The sequence below is a fragment of the Grammomys surdaster genome, unplaced genomic scaffold (assembly GCF_004785775.1).
Source record: "Grammomys surdaster isolate TR1022 unplaced genomic scaffold, NIH_TR_1.0 262, whole genome shotgun sequence".
NCBI lineage: Eukaryota > Metazoa > Chordata > Mammalia > Rodentia > Muridae > Grammomys > Grammomys surdaster.
The window spans coordinates 3,001,965-3,025,044 of record NW_021604703.1 but is presented as its reverse complement, the minus strand read 5'-3'; the positions used below and the strand labels follow the sequence as shown (position 1 = coordinate 3,025,044).

General features: G+C 41.2%; 1 protein-coding gene across 3 annotated transcripts in view; it reads left to right on the top strand.

Moving 5' to 3' along the window:
• The first annotated feature begins 3,010 nt into the window (after positions 1–3,010).
• Positions 3,011–23,080, top strand: part of Aff4 (AF4/FMR2 family member 4) — a 70,954-nt gene continuing 50,884 nt past the window's right edge. For 2 of the 3 annotated variants that reach the window (XM_028775851.1, XM_028775849.1), the window contains exons 1-2: positions 3,011–3,105; positions 21,081–21,207. In XM_028775851.1, coding sequence (XP_028631684.1) covers positions 21,085–21,207 — 123 coding nt within the window. In that variant the 5' untranslated portion in view covers positions 3,011–3,105; positions 21,081–21,084. Of the gene's footprint in view, positions 3,106–18,179; positions 18,199–21,080; positions 21,208–23,080 lie in introns of those variants that run through there. The other variant, XM_028775850.1, reaches the window with a different exon arrangement.

Below are 23,080 nucleotides of genomic sequence, written 5' to 3'. Positions count from 1 at the left end.
GTCATGTTGGGGATGAAATACATTACTTTCATGAGAGGCAAGCATTCTTCTACCAGCTTTCCTACTGTTCCTCCTCCCAGACTACCCAAGCCTATTAGAACTCAGATGAGCCATTACAAGCCCTGGATACTGAATGCGGGACTGCAAGAGTTGTCATTAGCCCTGCTGCATTTTGGTCTTGCTTTGGTCTGATCTCTTCTTGCTGTTTTCCTGTTCCCCACTTCTGGAATGTGAATGCTTTCTCCACACTGTTGTTTAATGGAAAAACATAACTTGTTGTTCATTTTACAGGAGCATCTAGAAGACTACCCCAAGTCTCAGGTCTTTGAACAGTGTTAGAACTGTGAAGCCAAGCAAAAGGGTGCATATCTGTAATCTCGGCAAAGGGATGCAGAGGCAGGAGGACCAGACATTCAAGTCCATTCTCAGCTACACAGGGAGCTCTAGGCTCTCCTGAGGCTGTGTCTCCCAAGTGTTGGGATTAAAGGTGGGTACCATCACACCATGCTGTGTTAATTTTTATTGTTAACTTGATTAGATGAAGAAATGCCTGGGACATTTTTAAAGTATTTTGGGTGTGTCTCTGCCTTGTGTTTTCAGAGGTGATTAACATCCTGAATGTAGTTGGCACCATCTCATGGGCTTGGATACCAGAGTGAATAAAAAGAGGAAAATGAGACAGTAGCTGAGTCCCAACTTTTCTCTCTCTCCCTCCTGATCTGCCCAAATCATGAACAACTGTATTAGGCTCTGGCTACCATAGCTTCCTTGGCCAACACAGAAGACTGTACTGGCTTGAGTAATAAGCCAGCTGTCTCTCATCAAGTTGCTTCATCCCAGCAACAAGAAAAGTAACCACAGGCAGGCAGTGGTGGCGCAGGACTTTAATCCCAGCACTAGGGGGACAGAGGCAGGCAGATCTCTGAGTTGGAGGCCAGTATGGTCTACAGAAGGAGTTCTAGGAAAGACAGCGAGATGAACACAGAGAAACTGTCTTGAACTCTTTCCCCTCCCCAGTGTAATAACTAGCCCCTTCCCATGCTTCCCCCCCCCCCATTTTAGTTTGAAACAGGACTTTGTTAAATTACTCAGGTTGGCTTCAAACTTGCTATATAGCTTAGGTACATTTGCTGAATTTGCAATCTTCCTGCCTCATGCTGCTGAGTAGCTGAGATTACATCCATGTGCCACCATCCTGTTTGAGATCCTGTTGTAGCGTTCAAGTGGCTGTGTGTGTGTGTGATGTGAGGGTGCACCTGTTGTGGTAAGACATTTATGTACTACAGGGATTGAATTTAGGTTGCCAAGATTGTGTGGCAAGTATCTTTAAGCCACTGAACTATCTCACCACCACCAATAGTTTTCATAAGAAAGTAAAAAAGATGGCCATGTACACTGACAAATGTCTTTAATCCCAGCACTTGGGAGGAAGAGGTAGAGGCAGGCAGATCTCTGAGCTCAAGGCCAGCCTGGTCTACAAAGTGAGTTCCAGGACAGCCAGGGCTACATAGAGGAAACTGTATGTAAAACCTAAGATTTATTTAGTGTTTTTTGGTTTTTTGAGACAGGATCTCACTATACGGCCTTGCTGGCCCAGAGCTGGACATGTATATCAGGTTAATTTTAAACTCAGAGCCATGCCCCTGCCTCTGCTTCCAGAGTGGTGGGATTAGAGGTATGCACTGCCAGGCCATCCCTATTTAGTGTTTTTGAGACATGGCTTAGAACTCAAGTGTGTAGTTGAGTGGATTCCAAGGTGTGAGATTACAAACTACAAACATAATTTAAAAATAACGAGTGAAGTGTTTCAAGATTTTAGTGGTGGAAAATCTTCATGAGGTGCCACCAAATAAAGAAAGCAGGTAAGAGACGTGTCACCAATGAGAGGATTGTATGTTTTTCAGATGTAGAGGAAGAGGACACCTTTCTTGCACTACTGAGTTCTAGGAGACATTAAAACCTTGTCCGTATAATCACTGATTCCAATTAAATTATGGCTTGTCTCGACTAGCAGGATGTTAAAAGGCGATGAAGTGTATGTGTGTGTGTGTGTTTGCCCAGGTGTGTTGTTTTGACAGGGTTTTGTTAGTAGCTCAGATTGGCCTTGAATCCACTAAGTAGCCCACAGAGGCCGAATTCATGGCGATCCTCCTGGCTTTGGCCGCCCAAGTGCTGGGATTACAGGCCTGCCACGACGCCTGGCTTCACGAGGGTTTTTTGTTTGTTTGTTTTGTGTTTTTTTAAGAAAAAAATGAGGATGAGGGCCGGCTCATCCTCCCACAGTAAGTCACACGCAGCAGTGGACGACGTGCTGCGGACATCCACGTCACCCTTCCTTCCTTACCCCTGTGGAGTGCTGCGAGAGACTCGGGCGGCCAGGCCCCTTGCCTTCACCTGCACCCCAAAACCGGTCGGTCGGGCTGCGCCCCGCCCCGCCCCGCGGCGCCTCCCTAGCGGGCTGCGCAGGAGGGCGTGTGCCCGGGGTCGGGTTCTGTCCCTGGGTCTGACCCTGGTGCGGCCCCACGGAATCCGCGGCGGCCTGCGCTTTGCCTCCCCCGGGTCCCGGGCCCAGGCGCCCCGCACGTCAGCCCGCACGTCAGCCCCGCGGACGCCGCCTCCGGAGCAGCAGGCCCGCAGCCCCCGCGCTGCTTGCGGGAGGGGCGCGGCCTGGTCACGTGACGCTCGCAGCAGCCCGGCCCCGGTCACATGGGCCGCGGCCACTGCGTCAGTCCCAGTCCTGGCTGCGGGAGTCGAGTCGTCGTCGCCGCCGCCGCCGCCGCCGCCGCCCCCGCCCCCAGCGGACGGGGCGGGGATCTCGGTGCCAGGGCCCCGTCAGTCCGCCCCCGCCACCGCCTCAGTCACCCGTCCGGGGCTCGGCCGGGCCGTCATGGAGCGGGGCGGAACCCTGGCGTCCGCCGTGTGAGGTGCGCCGCCTCGGCTCCCCGTGGCCTCCGGATCCGCCGCTGCCCCTCGCCCTAGGCAGCCGGTCGCCGCCTCCTGGGCGGGCCCGAATGCGCGTCCGGTGAAGGTGCAGGCCGGGCGCCGCCGCCGCCGCCGCCGCCGCGGTCGGGAGATGGTTCGGGCCTAGCGGAGCGGGGACTGGAGGTGAGAAGCCGACTGACTGACTGACGTCTGACTGAGGCGCGGTCGCGCCGCGGGGATGGCGAGGCTCGGGCCGCTGACGCTGGCGGAGACCCGCGGGGCGGGGGCCCACTCAATAAGGCTTCGCCCTCCGTCTTCTTGTCCCATTTTTCTCTCCGAAATAAATTTCAAACAAGAAAGATAATTTTTTATTTTTAAAGGCGAACCCATCCCATCCGACATTCCGGATGCCCATCATCTGGCCGTTTCTTTTTTTTCCCAACCCTGTCGTCCCTTCCTCCATTACCCCCTTAGATTCAGTCGACGGATTTATCCTTTAAAAAATTTATCCTTCGTCCAACTCAAGTCATTTCTAGTTAAAGAGAAAACAGGCCCAGATTCTGGCTATCATTTCTCAACTAGTTCTCGCCTTCCTTCTCGCGATCCTGCGCACCTCCCCCCACCCCCACTCTCCCATCTCCCCTCCACCGAAAGAAAAAAAAGGAGGGGGTGGGGTGGGGAGAATTTCCGTCCTTGATGGTCGATGGGGTTTGAGTGAAAAAATAGGAATCTGGGTTGGAATACGAGAAACCCTCCTTCCCACTCGGAACCGGCCTGGTACCTGGCGATCGCAATGGCCGGGCTTAGGGTATTGATGTTTAGGCCTCCCCAGCTGCCTGTGCGCAGGGTTAATCTCGTAATTGACGTCAGTGCTTTGTTCCTTCCACTTTGCTGTTGCTTCCACTCTCTGAGAACGGATCATGGAGTATAGTAGTCCTGGGTGTTTGTGGGGTCTCCTTATTAGCCTTTTCGTTCACGGATGACAGCTTTACAGGGAGTCGAGAGTCCTGATCTGAAAATGGTTGTGAGTGAAGTTCGAACCAAGAATTCGATTCAGGGTTCTCCCGAGTTTCGTCAGTTGCCAGTCAGAATTCTGCTTTTTCTTCCCTGCTGAGGTTTTAAACTGAAGCTAGCCCCCTTTCCAGTGCCGGAATCTAAGCCCTAGGTGCCCGTGAATAGGCTGTTTGTGTGACATTTAAAATGTGTGCTTTTTGTGGGGCCGAGGGGGGGGGAGGTTCAAATTGTGAAAAGCTTAAAGCTTTGTTTTCATATTGATTCTCCGAAGCTTTATAAAATCTTTTGTTTGGACGGTCCTTTTAACTTACCAATATTGAAATGTTTGTGAGATCCTTCTTAATTCGAGATTTGATGAGAAGCTGATGTGGACCGAGAGGAAGCCTAGACTTGTCGTCTTTGGTCACATATGCATAAAGAAGTGTTGGCAAGTGGCCACTTGGTTTTTAACAAAGCTGGCTTCTTCAACTTCTTCAGGTTTATGTTCCTTATTATCACTACCTTTCTCAGCCCTCAGTCTCCAAACAAAAAGTCTCAAAAAGTTATTTTTTAAAAAGTTATTTTCAAAAAGTTGCCTTTCATGATGAACTTCCTGAAAACCTAGAAGCAGTCCTTTTTTTTTTCTTTTTTCTTTTTTAATTAATACCAGCAGTTATCATTCAGTTTGTGGCCATCTACAGGCTGATTTTTTTTGTTGGCTCTGTAGGAACAGTAGGCACATTTTAAGTAAAAATTTGCTTCAAGTGGAGACAAGGTAGGGTGTCTTGAGAATAGCCAAAAGCCAAATCTCTACTATTTGGTTGGGGTGGGCTTAGCTGTGTGTGATTCAGATTGATCTGAACAGTTTGGGGGTGTAAGGTGACTTATAGTGCTTGAAATTGTGTGATTAATTCCTATGAAGAGAATGTTTTTATTTTAGTTAATGTTCTGTGTTATAGTTTTACATTCGGATTCATGTAGTACTGTATCTCTTTTGGAACAATGAATCCACTTGCATGTTGTAATGTTCTTAAAGATCTATTGTAGTGTCTTCGGAACGAGTTTATTCTAACTCTTTATCCTCTCCAGTATTTATGTAGTTAGATTGAATTGGTAGTATTTTGAGGTTGAAATTGTTTATCCGATCTAAGATTTTACAGATAATCTAAAGTTACACGAACAAGTGATCATTATCTGAAAGGGGAAAAATGGGGATTAGGTTCAGAAAGTGTCATGGAAGATGAAGACTGCTTAAAAACTATGGATCTACTTTTTTCCGAGGTGGTAAGGTAGCAGTCATGGTTTTATGTGTACCTGAAAGGAACAAAGAAAACAGGTGTTTAACAGGTATTTCTTTTTGACTACTTATTGGCTTAGAATGGAGTTCAAAATGTATGGAAACCACCCCCCCTTTTTTTTTGTAGTAACTTTCATAACCAAAAAAAAGAAGAAGGTTTTTGTTTTCTTTGTTTTTGAGACAGGGTCTCATTTTGTATCCACAACTGGATAGGAATTTGCTGTAGACCAGGCTGGCCTTGAACTCATAGAGATCTACCTGCCTCTGCCTTGCCTTTTTTTTTTTTTTTTTTTTGTTTTGAGAAAGGGTTTCTCCGTGTAGCCCTGGCTGTCCTGGAACTCACTCTGTAGACCAGGCTAGCCTCGAACTCTCGAACTCAGAAATCCGCCTGCCTCTGCCTCCCAAGTGCTGAGATTGAAGGCGTGCGCCACCACTGCCCGGCTTTGCCTCTGCCTTTCAATTGCTGAGATTAAAGGTTTGTGCCACTATACCCAGCTTGTAATTTGGCCTCCTCAATACATTCTATATTCCACAAACATTCTAGATAAAAACTTTTGCTGCATGTTATAGATAAGGTTTTACAGCTTTCTATAACCCTTATATTTTTACTGTTTCCTTTTTTATTTCCTCTGATAAATTGAAACAATGAATTTATTTCTGGGAGAGTATTTGCTAGTCTGTTGCTGTGAATACATTGTAGCTAAAGGTTCAAATCTGAGTAGCTATACTTCTTGTTACTTTGTTACTCTATTAGCCATCTCTGTTCATTTGGAGTGACTCTGGTACATGGAATAGCAATGATAAATATTCATCTTATTAACTCTTGCCTTACCACCTGATCCACTTTGTCTTGATGTTTATTTCCAGTGGCAGTTTTTGTTTTGTTTGTTTTGTTTGATACAAGTCTTCTGAGTCACTTTAACTGGCCTCAAAGTTTCAGCTCTCTTCCTGTCTCAGCCTCTTTCTTGAGTTCTAGGATTGTAGACACATACCACCATGCCTGACCACACCTTGAAAATGTTAGTGATACTGACGCACAGAGAGAAAGGGAGCCAAATAAATTTAGTTCCAGTTACATTTAGGTTTATTTTAATGTTGGAATTAGCTTTTTACCTTTTTTTTTTTTTTTGATTTTTTTTTTGAGACAGGGTTTCTCTGTGCAGTCCTGGCTGTCCTGGAACTCACTCTGTAGACCAGGCTGGCCTGGAACTCAGAAATCCACCTGCCTCTGCCTCCCAAGTGCTGGGATTAAAGGCGTGCGCCACCACTGCCCGGCTTAATCTTATTTTTAAATTTAGAAGTTTTTTTTTTTTTTTTTTTTGAGACAGGGTCTCATATAGCCCAGGCTATCCTCAAACTGGATGTATAGCTGGTGCTGGCCTTGAGTTTCTCTCTCTCTCCTCTCCCTCTCTCTTTCTCTTTCTCTCTTGCTCACTCTCCATTTCTTTTTGCTTTTGTTCTTTGTCCCCCCCCCCCCCAGTACCCAGTAGCACAAAAATATATTTAGCAAAAGTTTCATATGAAAATGTCCATGACCCAGTTAGACAGGCCCTTTGGGGAATCTCTTGGGACCCTTTTGGACTTCTCTGTGAAAAGCCATTGTTTAGACTCTTTCCAAGGCATCTGCCATGATGCTGGTGGTGTCTCCTTGTATGACCACCATTCTGATGGTATCCTGGTGTCTACTAGTTGTTATCTCCGCACACTCAATCACAAGATTCCTAGAAGGGCCTGATAGTACTTCTTGTACATGTCTGCCAGCATTAACTTCAATGGTGAGTTCTTGTTCTTCAGTTTGGGAGGGTGGCTCTTGTTTATGGTAATTCATGGTCTAGCAAGATGTGGAAGGACCGACTGGCCTGACCTTGAATTTCCCATCCTCTTGTATCTACCTCTTAAATGCTGGGATTACTGTGAACCTCCATGGTTTAAGATTTATGGAATTTTTTTTCTTTTTACATTTTTTAAAAATTTGTTTTATCTAGACAAGGCCTCACTATATATCTCTGGCTGTCCTGGAACTCATGGAGATCTGCCTACCTCTCCAGTGCTGGGAATATGAAGATATTTGTTACCAAGCCAGGCTTTTGAAATTCCACAGCCTGGGTTGTCTTGAATGTATCCCTTTGGTTTTATACAGTACGTTTTTCTGGTCTCTGTATTTCCTATATATTGTAATTATATGAATAAGCTAGATTTAGCTCATATTAGAAGTTTTTTTTTCTTGGTGGCTTTTTGAGACAGGGTCTCAAGTATAACCTAGGCTGACTTGAACTCACTTTGCAGCTGATGATGACTTTGAACTCTAATCTTCCTACCTGTGTCTCCATGTGCTGGAAATGACAGGTGTCTACCACTGATTTCACTTTTGATGGGCAAAAGAGGTAGTGTGCACTACTTCTCTCCTGAACCTTTAACCCAGTTTCTCACTCATCTACCAGTTGATTACCAAGTCCTGTAACCCTGTGTGCCCAAACTCTGGTCACTGCTTAGTCCCTTACTTCTTACCATACTTGATATTATCTTATTTCCTCTGTACTGTTGTTTCCTTCCTTAACTTCTGAAACTGCTGTTGTTCCTTAGCAGTTGCTCTCCTTTAAAAAAAAAAAAAATTACTCCTACTCCTTTGCAGACTCTTCATTCTCTAATTAACCCTTTGATTTTGGTAAGTCTGGAATTTTTTTAGATAGCTTTATTTATTTATTTATTTATTAAATATATATGAATACACTGTCACTGTCTTCAGACACACCAGAAGAGGACATTGGATCTCATTACAGATGGTTGTGAGCCACCATGTGGTTGCTGGGGATTGAACTCAGGACCTCTGGAAGAACAGTTGGTGCTCTTAACCGCTGAACCATCTCTCCAGCCCTGTAATTTTTTTTTTTTAAATTTATTTTAACATTGATTTTCTGCCTCCATGTATGTCTGTGTGAGGGTGTCAGATCCCCTGGAACTGGAATTAAAGACAGTTTTGAACTGCCATATGAGCACTGGGATTTGAACATGGGTCTTTTGGAAGAACAGCCAGTGGCCAGTCCTTTCTCCAGCTCTGGTATAATCTTGGACTTCTCCATTTATTCTTCTGAGTTGATCACTTTTGTTTGTTTGTTTGTTTGTTTGTTTGTTTTAGTTGTTGCTAGCTTTCCATTGCTGTGACAAAATGTCTTGAGTTAAACAACTTAAAAAAGAAAATGTTTTGGGGCATGTTGGTAATATCTTTAATCCTAGCATTTCTGGAGGCAGTGACAAATGGATCTCTGTGAGTTTGAGGCCTGCCTGGTCTAAATGAGTGTTCCAGGCCAGCCAAGGCTACATGGTGAGACTTTGTCTCAGAAAAAGAAAAAAGAAAAAAGAAGGAAAGGAAGGTTTGTTTTGGTTCAGAGTTCTAGAAGTTTCAGTGCTTATTTTTTTGACTGTTACATTTGGGACTGTGGTGAGGAAATATATCATAGTAGCTGGTCAGAGTGTCAGAAACCAATCCACCTTATGGCAGCCATGAGGAAGAGATAGGAAGGGAAAGAAATGAAAGGAAGGAGGAGGAAGGGAAGGGAGGGAGGCCCACAAAGATTTCCCTAATGACCCAGTTTGATTTCACTAGGCCCTGCCTGCTAAAGCCTCTACCATCCCCAGTGATACAGACTGGGGATTAGACTTTTAGTCACCAGAGAGCCTTTGGGGAGTGCCTAACCATATCATCTTATCAAGAACTCAAGAATGGTTTCATCCAAGGGGTTTAAAATGTGTTCGGGAGTAGTTCTTTTTCTTTTCTTTTTTTTTTTTGTTTTTTGTTTTTTGTTTTTTGTTTTTGTTTTTCGAGACAGGGTTTCTCCGTGTAGTTCTGGCTGTCCTGGAACTCACTGTGTAGACCAGGCTGGCCTCGAACTCAGAAATCCGCCTGCCTCTGCCTCCCAAGTGCTGGGATTAAAGGCGTGCGCCACCACCACCCGGCGAGTAGTTCTTTTTCATTTGAGATGTATTCCGTTTTCTGTTGCTGCAACCTGAATTTATCAACTGAATTCAAAATGTTAGATTTCCTGTTATAGTGAGAATAGGCTAACTCTCAGTCCCAAATCCATTTTCACATTGTCTACTTTAGTGATCTGTCTTGTATTAACATACAGCTACATCACATGAAAGAAATGGAGTAAAAGGCATTCACTCTATTATACCATTTATTTCTTGTCTGTCTAACACACATATACAATACTACTTTTTCCCATATGGAATAAATTTTTAATATATTCTGACTACATGCATCAGCAAACAATTTCATTCTTTTCTAGGCTGTTACCCAAATTTAACTTAACAAACACATTTAAAGGTTACTGTCCTCTTAGATACTGATGTTAATATCCTCTTAAAAGTTTATTTATGCCAGGCAGTGGTGGCACATGCCTTTAATCCCAACACTTGGGAGGCAGAGGCAGGCGGATTTCTGAGTTTGAGGCCAGCCTGGTCTACAGAGTGAGTTCCAGGACAGCCAAGGCTTTACAGAGAAACTGTCTCAAAAAACCAAAATAAATAAATAAATAAATAAATAAATAAAATAAAATAAAATAAAATAAAAAAAGAGCCTTGAACTCAGACTTACAAGTCTGAAAACTGTGAGCTAAAATGATAACTGTAATTATTTCTGATATAGCTGATAAGCAGTAGTGGGGGGAAAACTTGTTTTGTTGGGTTGGGTTTGGTTTTACAGTATTGAACTCAGGATTTATATATGGTAGGTAGGTCCTCTTCCCCTGAGCTACCCCTACATTTCTGAAATAAACTCTTTCAGGAAAGGGATTAGGTATTATTCTCACACTGGTATATATACACTGATCTTGATGTTACTGGATACATGGTAAGAAAGCCACCTGATATAAACAGCAAGTTTTTTGACTTTCTTGCAAATACAGTGACTTCTTTGGTTAGTCAAGAAAGAGTTTCTGTTCTGTCAACTAAAAGATTTTCTTTGCTTTTTCGTTTGCTTTTGTTTTGTTTTGTCTTACATTAAAATTAACACTGAAAAGATATTTGGAAAGGTTAGGTGAGTACAGTTCTATCTGATTTTAGTAGTTAGCTGAAAAGGGTCAGCAAACTATGGCCAGTAGACCCAATGTAACCTACTGTCTGTTTTTGTGCAGCCTATGAGGTAATAGTAGCTTTTATATTTTTATTTTGTTTTGTGTTTTTAAATAGTAGCAAAGAGTCAAAAAGAATGTTATTTGGGAAGAGAATATTATAGTGAGCTCAAATTTCAGTGTCCATAAATAAGATTGTATTGGAACCCAGTCAGCCCATTTGTTTATGTATTGTCTGTGGCTGAGTTTTGCTGTTCTGAGGACAGAGTTGAGTAACTGACTATGGACTGCCAAACCTAATGTACTATCTGGCCTTAAAAAAGTTTGGTGATTCTTGCTTTAGCAGATCAAATAGATTATAATGGACATATGGAAATGGCTCTAAGTTACAAGGTCCCTAGTTTACTGTAGTGGCTGTTGGTGGTTTTGTTTATAGGATATATATGCACACACATATACACATATACTATTTGCACACATAATATGCATCATGTAATATTGTAGATATCTTACATAATATGTAATATTGAATATAATATTTAAATTGAATAGTATATATAAAATTTATAACCATGTAGCATAATAGGCATTACTATACCATATACCATATAAAACAGGTAGGGGCTGAGCATTGTCTTAGCTATATGCTGAATTCTTAGGGTAAGGGCATGGTACAGATGTCTGCTTTTAGTACAGCTCTGTGAATTGGGTGCAATCCAGAAAGACTGAGGTTGCTATAAGGCTAGAAGTGGTCAGATCATTATGTGCATATAACTATTTCATCTCTTTATACCTTCACCTCCAAATTCTTCTCTTTTCTTTGCTCTGGGGAATGCCACTGCTGTCATTTTTTCCTATAAATTGTCTCTCTTCTGTCTTACTTCTCATGTCTGATTGTAATCCAAGATTCTACTTCCTCTACTTCCTTAACACACTTGAATTCAACCCCTTTTCATTTAAATTAAGTTTTCATTTCTTAACATTTCTTTCTGTTTTTAAAAGTTTATTTTTGCCTAGCAGTAGTGGCACATGCCTTTAATCTCAGTACTTGGGAGGAGAAGCAGGAAGATCAGTGAGTTGATACACAGAGTGAGTTCCAGGGCAGACAGGGATACACAGAGAAACCCTGTCTTGAAAAACAAAAGTTAATTTTTATATGTATTTATTAGCATGTTATCTAAGACTTTAAGACTTTATAGTCTCATACTCCCTCAGGGCTTCTTCTTTTTTTTTTTTTTTGCCATGTTTAGATTTAGTTATTTATTGTGTTTGTGATGTCTTAGTGCATTAAACTAATGATTTTGTAGTGGCTTCTGGGAAGGGTTTGGATAAAATTGGATTATGACATGGAATGTGTTACTTATTGCAGGTAGAACAAGTTCGAAGGAACCCTAGTATAGCAGTTCGTGACATGTTTTTGATGTATGTGGTTATTGGTCATTTTTGTAGTTAATAAACTTTGAAACAATTTGTTACCACAGAGTGTTAACAAACTTTAGCAGTATACTAGAAACAGTCTGGCTCTTACTCATAAGTGAAAAAGTGGAACTCCCCGAGTCACAGGTGAAGCCTATTTATAAATTAGTGTTTAAGAACTGCCAGCTATCCTGGCATGGTGGTACAAGCCTAAAATCGAAGAGGATGAAGTCAAGAGATTAGCAGTTCAAGGCCAACTTGAGCTGTGTGAAACTGTCTCAAAAAACAAACTAACTAAAACAGACTAAGAATTACTGCCAAAGCTGGATTGGAAGGTAAAAGCCTAGGATTCTGGTACAATGGGAGGCTAGAGCAGGATGATGGTGAACTTGAGGTCAGCCTAGACTAGCAAGGCTGTCCCAACACCATAATAAGAAACCTTAGAAGCTGATACAGTACCATCAGATTAGATTTCCATGAACTAGCATATAAAGGCTTACAGTTATTATTTCAGTTGAGACAGGGTTTCTCTGTGTAACAGCCCAGGCTGTCCTGGAACTCACACTGTAGACTAGGCTGACCTTGAACTCAAAGAGATCCACCTGCCTCTGCCTCCTAAGTGCTAGAGTTATGTACCACCATGCCTGCCTGCCTAAGGCTTATAGTTACTAAACCTGTTTAATGTAACATTTATGCATGTTAAATATTAGTATTATTGAAATCAAGTTAAAAATTATGGAACCCAGAGCTGGGAATATAGCTCAGTGATAAATTACCTTCCATATCATATATCATATATGTGTGTGTGTTATATATAAATATTAAAAAAAATATATTTACTGAGTTTGAGGCCAGCCTGGTCTACAGAGTGAGTCCAAGGACAGCCAGGACTACACAGAGAAACCCTGTCTCGAAAAACAAAACAAAACAAAACAAAAATATATATATATATATATGTATGTGTATATATTATATTTAAATATAATATATATTGTATATAACATTTAAAAAATATAAAATCAATCCTAAATCTACATATTTTTATACTTAAATGTTGGTCTAGTTTTTGCAAAACTCATTTGTTACATGCTTATCTTAAACTTGGGCTTGAGGTTTAGTTATATAAGCTATAATGATGAATTTATGGCTATTTGAATATGTATACTATCTTTAATCACTGAAGTCAGCACTTAGACTCTGGGATAGTATCCTTCGCTGTAAGGTTTGAGAGACAAGCCGGGCGGTGGTGGTGCACGCCTTTAGTCCCAGCACTTGGGGAGGCAGAGGCAGGCGGGTTTCTGAGTTCGAGGCCAGCCTGGTCTACAGAGTGAGTTCCAGGACAGCCAGGGCTACACAGAGAAACCCTGTCTCGAAAAACCAAAAACAAAAAAAACAAACAAAAAAAAAAGATTTGAGAGACAAACTTACTGGTCAGTTCAAGTCCTGAATGTTCTCATCTCTGCTCCTCAGACCTATTTTCTAACTACACTTGGTCCACATCCATTCCCTGGGTATGCCTTTCCTCCCTGTTCTTCATATCTGTTGCACAGGTTCTTTGCCCACAACTCATAATGCCTTCTTTTTTCCTCCTGCCTTTAATCAGGCTAGCTGTAACCAAAGATGCTAGCTAGCTTTCATCTCAAAGATGAAAAGAGCTTTTATTTCTTAAAGTTTTAGTCTAGTATAGTATATGGTCTAGTATATGCACTAAGTAGTCATTGAATTAAGTACAGGATGAGCACTGCTTATATTTCTAGGCTGGGGATGTAGCTTAGGTGGTGGAGTGCTTGGTGCTCACCCAGCAGCATGTAAACTAGGGTTGGTGATTGTGTCTGTAATCCCAGTTCTTCCACAGTTTTGAAGTGAAGGCAGGAGGATTAGAAATTCAAGGTTGTCTTAAACAATAAATCTAGTTTAAAGCTAGCTTGGATTATATGAGACCCTATCTCAAACAGTCCACATTTATCTGCCTATGTATGTGTGTATGCATCTATATATATGTGTTTCCTTTTTTTTTTTCTTGTTTTGAGACAGGGTCTCTCTCCATAGCCCTGGCTGTCCTGGAACTCATTTTATAGGCCAGGTAGGGATAAAGACATTCACTACCAGGGCCCAGCAAGCATAGGGCATTAAGGAAAAGTAAAAACTGATTATTTGTGTTCTTTTTTATTTTTTCCTCTAAACATAAACTCTGCCAACTTTGAACTTTTTTGTTGATTGTCCTGCCTTGCTTCTTGAGTGCTGGGATTACTCGTGTGTGACGTTACACCTGACAGTGCATGTAATTTTATTGTGTACAGATGTTGGTTTTCTATTAGGTATAAACTTTCAGAACAGTTGCCTTAAAAACAAAATTTTCTAATTGTTATTGTCAGTGCTTTTATTGAATAATAATGATTTTAGGAAAAGCCTTACCTTTCACTTTTCTCAGATGTCATGGTAGAGAAGAAGAGTGACATGGTGTTCTGAAACCAGCTTTAGTGAGTACTCCTGACATTGTCTTTTTGAGACAGTAATCCTTCAGTTGTGACTTTTTTTTTAAATTTTTTTTAAAGATTTATTTATTTTTTATACATATGAGTACACTGTGGCAGTCTTCAGACATATCATTAGAAGACATTGCATTCTATTATAGATGGTTGTGAGCCACCATGTGGTTGCTGGGAATTGAACTCAGGACCTCTGGAAGATTAGTCAGTGCTCTTAACCACTGAGCCATCTCTCCAGCCCCAGTTGTGACTTTTATAAAAATCACAATTTGTTTTGAGCTTCTGTATGCTAGTCACTTAGTTAAGCATTGGAGGAAAGAAGGTAGACATTGAAACGACAGCCATGTTAGTTGTTCTCCGGAGCCTGTGATACGGGAATGGGTTCCTACTAAGGAGATGGAGTAATAGCAAATATAGTAACTCTACTGGAGGGAAGTACTAAGTGTCAAAGAGATACAAAGAAATGCTTTGGGAATTAAGTGATGTTAGTGACACAGAAGTCTTCGAAGGTTTGTAGAAGCAGTGGGTATGTGGTCTTTGTGGTGAATGTATTGGAAACTGGGAGGGTGAAGGATGTTCATCTCAGTAAAGAGAACAGTCTGAGTACAGACATGGATCTGAATGTGTGTAGGTTATTTTCAGACTCACACATTTTACTTTTGTTTTTATTTTTATTTTTATTTATTTATCTATTTGGTTTTTCGAGACAGGGTTTCTCTGTGTAGTCCTTGCTGTCCTGGAACTCACTCTGTAGACCAGGCTGGCCTCTAACTCAGAAATCCACCTGCCTCTGCCTCCCAAGTGCTGAGATTAAAGATATGTACCACCATAAAGAAGAAAAGTATATTTAAATGCTGATGGATAGGATTAAAAGGGTTCAACAGAGAGTAAGAAGGTGAAGTTGTTTCATAGATGGTAGGAACTATTGAAGATCCAGAAGATAGCAAGTTGTGGGAGATGGTTTTTGATAGGAAGAACTATTTTATTTTATTTTGGTAACCAGGAGGAAAGAAGAGAATAAGCTCAGATGATGACACTTTGAGAACTGATAGGAGATAAGGTATTGTTTCAAATTTTGTTGTTTTTTAAAGGCAGGGTTTCTCCATGTAGCCCTAACTGTCATGGACCTGGCTCTGTAGACCAGGCTAACATTGAACTTAGAGATCCACCTGCCTTTCCCTCCTGAGTGCTGAGATTAAAGGTGTGCACCACGACACCTGACCCCTGTCTTTTATTTTTAATATTCTGTTTCTTGTTCTTTGTCTCATAAGAGAACGTCATTTGTGGAATAAGTTAGGATTAGGGAAAATCATAGGACTCAATCGGATATTTTTTGAAATAGGAAAGAGAAAGACTATGCAACTTTGAGGAAGCCTTGAGAGTGATTTATGAGACAGGATAATAGAAAGTTGAAGTGACAGACATTTGGTTAAGAGCTGTGTGTGGTGGTATAAATCTATTTTCCCAGCAGTTGAGAAGTGGAAGCAAGAGGGTCAGGCGTTCATGGTCACCCTGAGTTCTGGAGCCATTTTGAGAACGGCCTGGGCTACATGATACCCCGACTTAAAAAAAGGAAAAGAAAAAGAAAGTTAGTTTTGATTAAAAAAATAGAAATGGCATGCTATAACTCAGTGGGAAAGTTTCCCAGGACTGGAAAAGGAGGAGGACAGGCAGATTTCTGTAGCTCTCTGTTCAGTGAGACATCCTGGCTCAAAAAAATAATGTAAAACGCAATTGAGAAAGTCACCCAGAATTGACCTCTGACCTCCATAGGCACACAAGCACATATCCACAAAATACAACACGCACAACTGCAAAATGCTATAGAATCATTATCTTTATTTGAATAATTTTTACTGTATTTTACATCTGAAGGTGAGAGACTAGTGGTAAGCTCAGTAGTGGATTTTTTCTTTTTTCTTTTCTTTTTCTTTTCTTTTCTTTTCTTTTTTTTTTTTTTTTGCTTAGCATTACTGAAGCACTAGGGTAATTCTCCAGCACTGAGAAGACAAAAGAAACTAAAAACTGTACAACTTCTCAGCACTGGCTCTTGAACAAGAGCCCTTCTGTATAAAATACTGTCTTGGGACCTAATGTTTTGTTAGTTTGGCTTTGATCTCCAGGTGTGCGCTCTTTGTTTCCTTACCTGGTAGGAAGTGATCTCTTCACAAGTTCTCATGGGTAGAGAAATCCTGCAAATGAGGCCAAGAGGGGTTTTGGGTCCATGAGGCTTTGTGCTTTAGCATAGTACATTGTGGTAAAGTTAAAGTCAAGTAGCAGTTGTTTGAAAATAATTGAAATATCAGCTCAAGTCTCATTTTGACATTTGGAATTTAAACCATCAATAATCTGATAGTTGAATGACCCTTTTTTTAAGTAGGATAATTGTTATAAGATAGTAATGGGGGTGAAGACATAACAGATTCTGATCTTCACTTGAAAGGGCTATGTTAAAGCAATACTTTACTATTAGACACAAAGTCTCTCTCTATACGTAGCTGTCCTGAAACTATGTTTGCCATGCCAGCTGAACTCACAGACATCCACCTGCCTCTGCTTTCTAAGTACTGAGGCTTGCACTGACATGCCTGGCCCAACATTATTTTAAACTATTTAAAAATTTTAACTTAAAATTTATAAAAAGCTATAAAATTAATATCATTATAAAAATAGATTATTTCTGATTAGTTGGGAGTGCAAAGTTAGATTTTTATTTTTACCATATGCTTCTTGGATTCTTCTCAATTAAAAAAGCTTATTTTGGTGGTTAGAATGATAGCTCAGTGATTAAGAACACTGTCTGCTCTTTCAGAGGACTCAAGTTCAGTTCCCAGCCCCCACATGGCAACTTCACACCAGTCTATAATTTAGTTCCAGGGGTCAAATGCCCTCATCTGCTTCATAGGATCCTACTTAGATGTGGGCACTTAAGCTTACACACCCACACACAGAAACACATAAAAAAAAAAAAGAAATAATTTATTCTTTGGTAATTTCATACATACACACTATGTGATTCTATACATAATGTATTTACCCCTGTTGGATTAATTATGGGAAAACACACATAATATAAAATTTTACTATTTTAGTCACTTTATGTATAGAACTCATGGTATATTCACAGTATTGTACAACCATCAGCACTGTCATTTTCTAGAGTTTTTCATCATCCCAGGCAGACATTCTGGCTCACTATAAAATGGTGTTTTCCCAGTGTCCTTACCTCTAGCCTTCTGGTTTTTATGAATTTGTCCATTCTGGGTATCCTGTTAATTGGAATTATATGACATATGTCTGTTAGAGTCTGCCTTATTTCACATAGCCTAATGTTTTCAAGGATCATCTTTTTTGTAGCAAAGTTTCATTTATTTTGTGACTGAAGATATTCTATTCTATGTATATGTCACAGTTTGCTTATGTTGATGAACACTTGCCTTGCTTCCATCTTTTGATTATTGTGAATGTTGGTGTACAAGGATCTCAGTGTCTACTCTCCATTTCTTAGAGTGTATACCTAGAAGTAAAATTACTACACCATTTGGTAATTCTGTAAAAGTTTTTAAATTTTTAAAAAATAATGTTTTGTGTATATGAGTATTTTGCCCACATGTGTGTATATGTACCACAATATGTGCCTCATGTTCATGGAGGTCAGAAGAGGGACTGGATCCCCTGAACATGGAGTTCTAAATGGTTGTGGATCTCTTACGTGAGTTCTGGGAACTGAACCTGGAGCCTCTGCAAGATGGGCAAGTGCTCTTGACCACTGAGCTGTAGCTCTCTTGCCCTCATATTAAAGTTTTGTTTTCTTTGTTCTTGATTTTTAGGTTTTATTTGCTTTTATGTGTTGACCAGAATGTACGTCTGTGTATCATGTGTGTGCAGTACCTGCAGAGGCAAGAAAAGGACATTGGAGCCGGGCGGTGGTGGCGCACGCCTTTAATCCCAGCACTTGGGAGGCAGAGGCAGGCGGATTTCTGAGTTCGAGGCCAGCCTGGTCTACAGAGTGAGTTCCAGGACAGCCAGGGCTATACAGAGAACCCCTGTCCCGAAAAACAAAGAAAAAAAAAAAAAAAGAAAAGGACATTGGATTCCCTGGAACTGGAGTTACAGACATGTTAGATGCCATGTGGGTCCTCTGGAAGAGCAGCTAGTATTCTTAATGGCTGAGCCGTCTCTCCAGTCCGTGCGCTAAAGGTTTTGAGGGCTCACTAAACGTTTTTTCCATAGTGGCTGCTCCATTTGTGTGTTCTCACAGCAGTGCACAAGGAACACCAGTTCCTCTGTATCTCACCAGCACTGTGGTGCTTGAATGAGAATGGCCTCCAGAGGCTCACAGATTGAATCCGGTTGGTGGAACTGTTTGGGAAGAATCAGGATATATGGTTTTATTGGAAGAGGTTTCTCACTAGGGTGGTTTTTGAGGTTTCAAATGCCTAAGCATTTTCTAATTACCACTCTTTCTCCTAATTGCGGATATGGAGAAATATAAGCTTTTACCTACTGCCTCAGTCCCATGCCTACCTTTCTGCTGTCATGCTTCCTACCTGATGGAACCATGAACCCCAAATGAAACCCTTCTTTTATAAGTTGTCTTGGTCATGGTGTCTCTTCATAGCATTAGAAAAGTGACTAAGACACTTAACTGTTTTTTTTTTTATTTATTTATTTTATATATTTAGTTCTTTGCTTGCATGTATGCCTACATGCCAGAAGAGGGCATCAGATCACAGTATAGATGGTTGTGAGCCACTGTATGGTTGCTAGGAACTAAACTCAGGACCTCTGAGGGAACAGCCAGTGCTCTTAACCCCGAGTCATCTCTCCAGCCTCCTTTCTGCTTTTATTTTTTAAAAGATCCTGAGACGGATTGCATCATGCCCATTTTTTTTCTTAATTTTTTTGTTTTATTTTATGTGTATACATGCCCGTGTGTTTTGTTAAGTGTACTATGTACATGCAGTGCTCAAAGAGTGAGACTCTAACCTTTTCATATCATCCAAATTAACAAGATGTCCTGTGCTGGGCTGATAGGCTCCAGACAATTATGTGGTGGTGCCTTTGGGAAACCCCAGAGCACAGTGGTCAGGGTTCACATTGACCAGGTCCTACTGCATGCACCAAGCTGCAGAATGCGGAATCTGTGATTGAGGCTCAGTAAAACCAAGTTCAAGATCCCAGACCACCAGAAGATCCACATCTCAAAGTAGTAGGGCTTTACTAAGTTTAATGCAAATGAATTTGAAGACATGGTCACTGAGAAGTGGCTCATTCCTGATGCTTGTAGAGTCAGATATATCTACAATTGAGGTCCCTTGGACAAGAGGCAGCCCCAGTACTCCCTTCCATAGTGCTCTCCTGTACTCCACCAAATCATGTTCAGTAAGAAATCTCACATCGAATCTGAAAAAACTAAAAGGAAATAACTTGAACACAATTTGAAACACTTAGAATCAATCTCACTCTCTCTCTCTCTCTCTCTCTCTCTCTCTCTCTCTCCATGTATTATTGTTCAGAAATGTTTTGTCTGTGTGTATGTATGTACACTCTGTGCGTGTTTGGTATCTGATGAGACCAACAGAGGGTGTCACATTCCCTGAGCTGAAGTTAAGGACATTTGCAAAACACTGTGTGGATTCTGGGAACTGAACCTTGGACCTCTGTAAGAACACTGGTGCTCTTAACCAGAGCCTTTTCTTCAGTCCCAAGAATGTACTGGTTTTACTTATTGTAAATAAGTGAGACATGTTTTCTTGGTCTGATAGACTTCTGTTTTCCTTTTTTTCTCTCTCCCTCTCCTCCCACCTCTTTTTTGTTGTTTTGTTGGTTGGTTGTTTTTTGTTGTTGGTGGTGGGTTTTTTGTTTGTTTGTTTTTGTTTTTCGAAACAGGGTTTCTCTGTATAGCCCTGGCTGTCCTAGAACTCACTCTGTAGACCAGGCTGGCCTCGAACTCAGAAATCCGCCTGCCTCTGCCTCCCAAGTGCTGGGATTAAAGGCGTGTGCCACCACTGCCCGGCCAGACAAAAGTCTCTGCTGTTCATAAATAAATAAGCCATTCCTCTTGGTTTATTCTAGTGACAATATAGTATTATCATGATTGCAGAAATGACAATCCCAATTTTTTCCTTTTACTACAAATACATTTTCCTTTTTAATACAGTTTTAGTTTTACTTACTAACACATGCTAATTTTAGATTCTATCACTGAAAGCTTCGGTTTGCCATTGAGACATTAATTGAAATATTAATATATTTAGAGCAGAAATGTCGTTTTTTTAGGGAATCTAGAACAACAGCAAAGCTGAGGTCAAACTGCCATAAGGATGGACATCAAAGAAGCTGTGTTTGGGACAAAAAGAAATCAAGATAAGGTAGATGCAAAGTAGAGAAAAAAGCTGGACATAGGGGTTTGAGTAGTAGGTGGGAGTGGGTTATATGCCACCAAAGGTATGCCCAGTTCCTCTGTGGAGAGGAAATACTGACAAATGGTTTTAAGTAGGAAATCCTTTCCCTCTGAATGTACACGTTTTAGCTCACTTTCAGATAACAGAGTATTTGAAAAACTGTCATGTTTAGGGTAGAGGAGTTGAAGAATGCTTGCCTAAAATGGGCAAGGCTCTGGGTTCAATTCCTAGCACTGGAAGAAAAAAATGAGGTTGTTTTGATGGAGTAGTGGTTTCTCATATTGTAGCAGATGTTTTCTTTCTGAGTGACTGTCAAAGATGATAATGCATAGTGCCAGAACCCTGCTTCAGCACGAAAGAAGGCCTGGTAACTACCCAGAAGTGGACAGAAATTTTAATCTCCATTTGGAGTGTTAAATTGACAGTCAGTACAGAATGTTCAATTTTTATTTTTGTGATGTAAAAATTGTGCTTCTCTTCATAGCAACATGAACCGTGAAGACCGAAATGTGCTGCGCATGAAAGAAAGGGAAAGGCGGAATCAGGAAATTCAGCAGGGTGAAGACGCCTTCCCACCTAGTTCTCCTCTCTTTGCTGAGCCGTACAAAGTTGTAAGTTATCTTTCTTTGAATAGTTTTTCACCCTACTTACATGACATTTGTGCTTCTAGAATTTTAAAAAAAGATTTATTTGCATGCATGTGCCTTTTTGTGTGTGTGTATGTGCGCGTGCGTGTGTGCCTGTGTGTGTGTGTGTCTTCCAGGAGTACTCTCAGGTCTTCACAGAGGACAGAAGAAGATTTCAGGTGCCCTGAATCTGGAGTTACAACCATCCTATGTGGGTGCTGGGAATCAAATTCAGGTCTTCTGGAGAGCAATACATACTCTTAACCATTGGGCTATCTCTTTAGCCCAGTGCATGCCTTTAATTGAAGCATTCTGTGAGGTGGAGACAGCCTGGGTCTCTGAGGTCAAGGCAAGTCAGACTGCATAGAGCAACTCTGTCTCAAAAGAATTTTTTGGCCAGTAGTCTACGTTCTCTACTGTTTTTTAGGTATTCTATATTGTTTGGTAATAACATCAATCAAAAGATACTTTCACAGATGCTGTGTTTCTCCTTGTTTCTTTTTTTTTTTTCTTTTTGTTTTTTGTTTTTGTTTTTTGAGACAGGGTTTCTCTGTGTAGCCCTGGCTGTCCTGGAACTCACTCGGTAGACCAGGCTGGCCTCGAACTCAGAAATCCGTCTGCCTCTGCCTCCCAAGTGCTGGGATTAAAGGCGTGCGCCACCACTGCCCGGCTTCTCCTTGTTTCTTGCCTTTGCTTATTTAGTAGTTTTCATTGACTGTTGAGATGTTTTTTATCTATGTTCATCTGTGCTATCATAGATTAAATTCTCTGATATATCCTCTAATGTATTTAATCATTATCAGTTACATTGGAGTATGTTCTTGTAGGATTCAATAAATTGAAGGGGAGCTAAAGAGATGGCTCAGCAGTTAAGAACATTTCATTTGTTCATTTTGTGTGGGACCCAGTTAGGGAATCTGATGCACTCTTCTTCTGATCTCTGCAGATACCAGGCACACACGTGATGCACATGCATATATGTAGACAAAACACTCACACATAAAATGAATAAATAAATGAATTAGAAAAACAAAAAACAAAAAAACCAGGGTCTTTTTATACAGCCCTGGCTGTCCTGGAACTCACTATGTAGAATAAATCTTTTAAAAAATTAAGAAAAATAAGTTGGATCAATTGCTATTTTAATTTTAAAAAAAATTTGTTTGTTTTGTTTTTATTTTATGTGTATGAGTATTTCTACTCCCAGTATGTCTGTATACTACATGTGTGTATTGCTGGAAGAAGCCAGAACAGAGCATCACATCTGGGACTGGAGTTAGAGACAATTATTAGCTGCCAAGTGGGTGCTGGGATTTGAACTCTGGTCCTTTGGAAGAGCAGCTCTTAACCGCTTAGCGGTCTCTCTAGCCCAGCCCCGCCCCCCCCCCCTTTTTTTTTTTGGTTTTTTGAGACAGAGTTTCTCTGTGTAGCCCTGGCTGTCCTGGAACTCACTCTGTAGACCAGGCTGGCCTCGAACTCAGAAATCCGCCTGCCTCTGCCTCCCAAATGCTGGGATTAAAGGCATGCACAACCACTGCCTGGCCTCTCCAGCCCTTTTTTAAAAAAGTGTGTATCCCCAGCTGGCCTCAAACTCCAGATCCTCCTGCCTTTGCCTCCTTCAGCAAATCCTACTGGCCTGTACCACCAGTACCAGCTTGATTTCTTTCTTTCTTTCTTTCTTTCTTTCTTTCTTTCTTTCTTTCTTTCTTTCTTTCTTTCTTTTAGTTTTTCGAGACAGGGTTTCTCTATATAGCCCTGGCTGTCCTGGAACTCACTCTGTAGACCAGGCTGGCCTCGAACTCAGAAATCCATCTGCCTCTGCCACCCAAGTGCTGGGATTAAAGGCGTGTGCCACCAC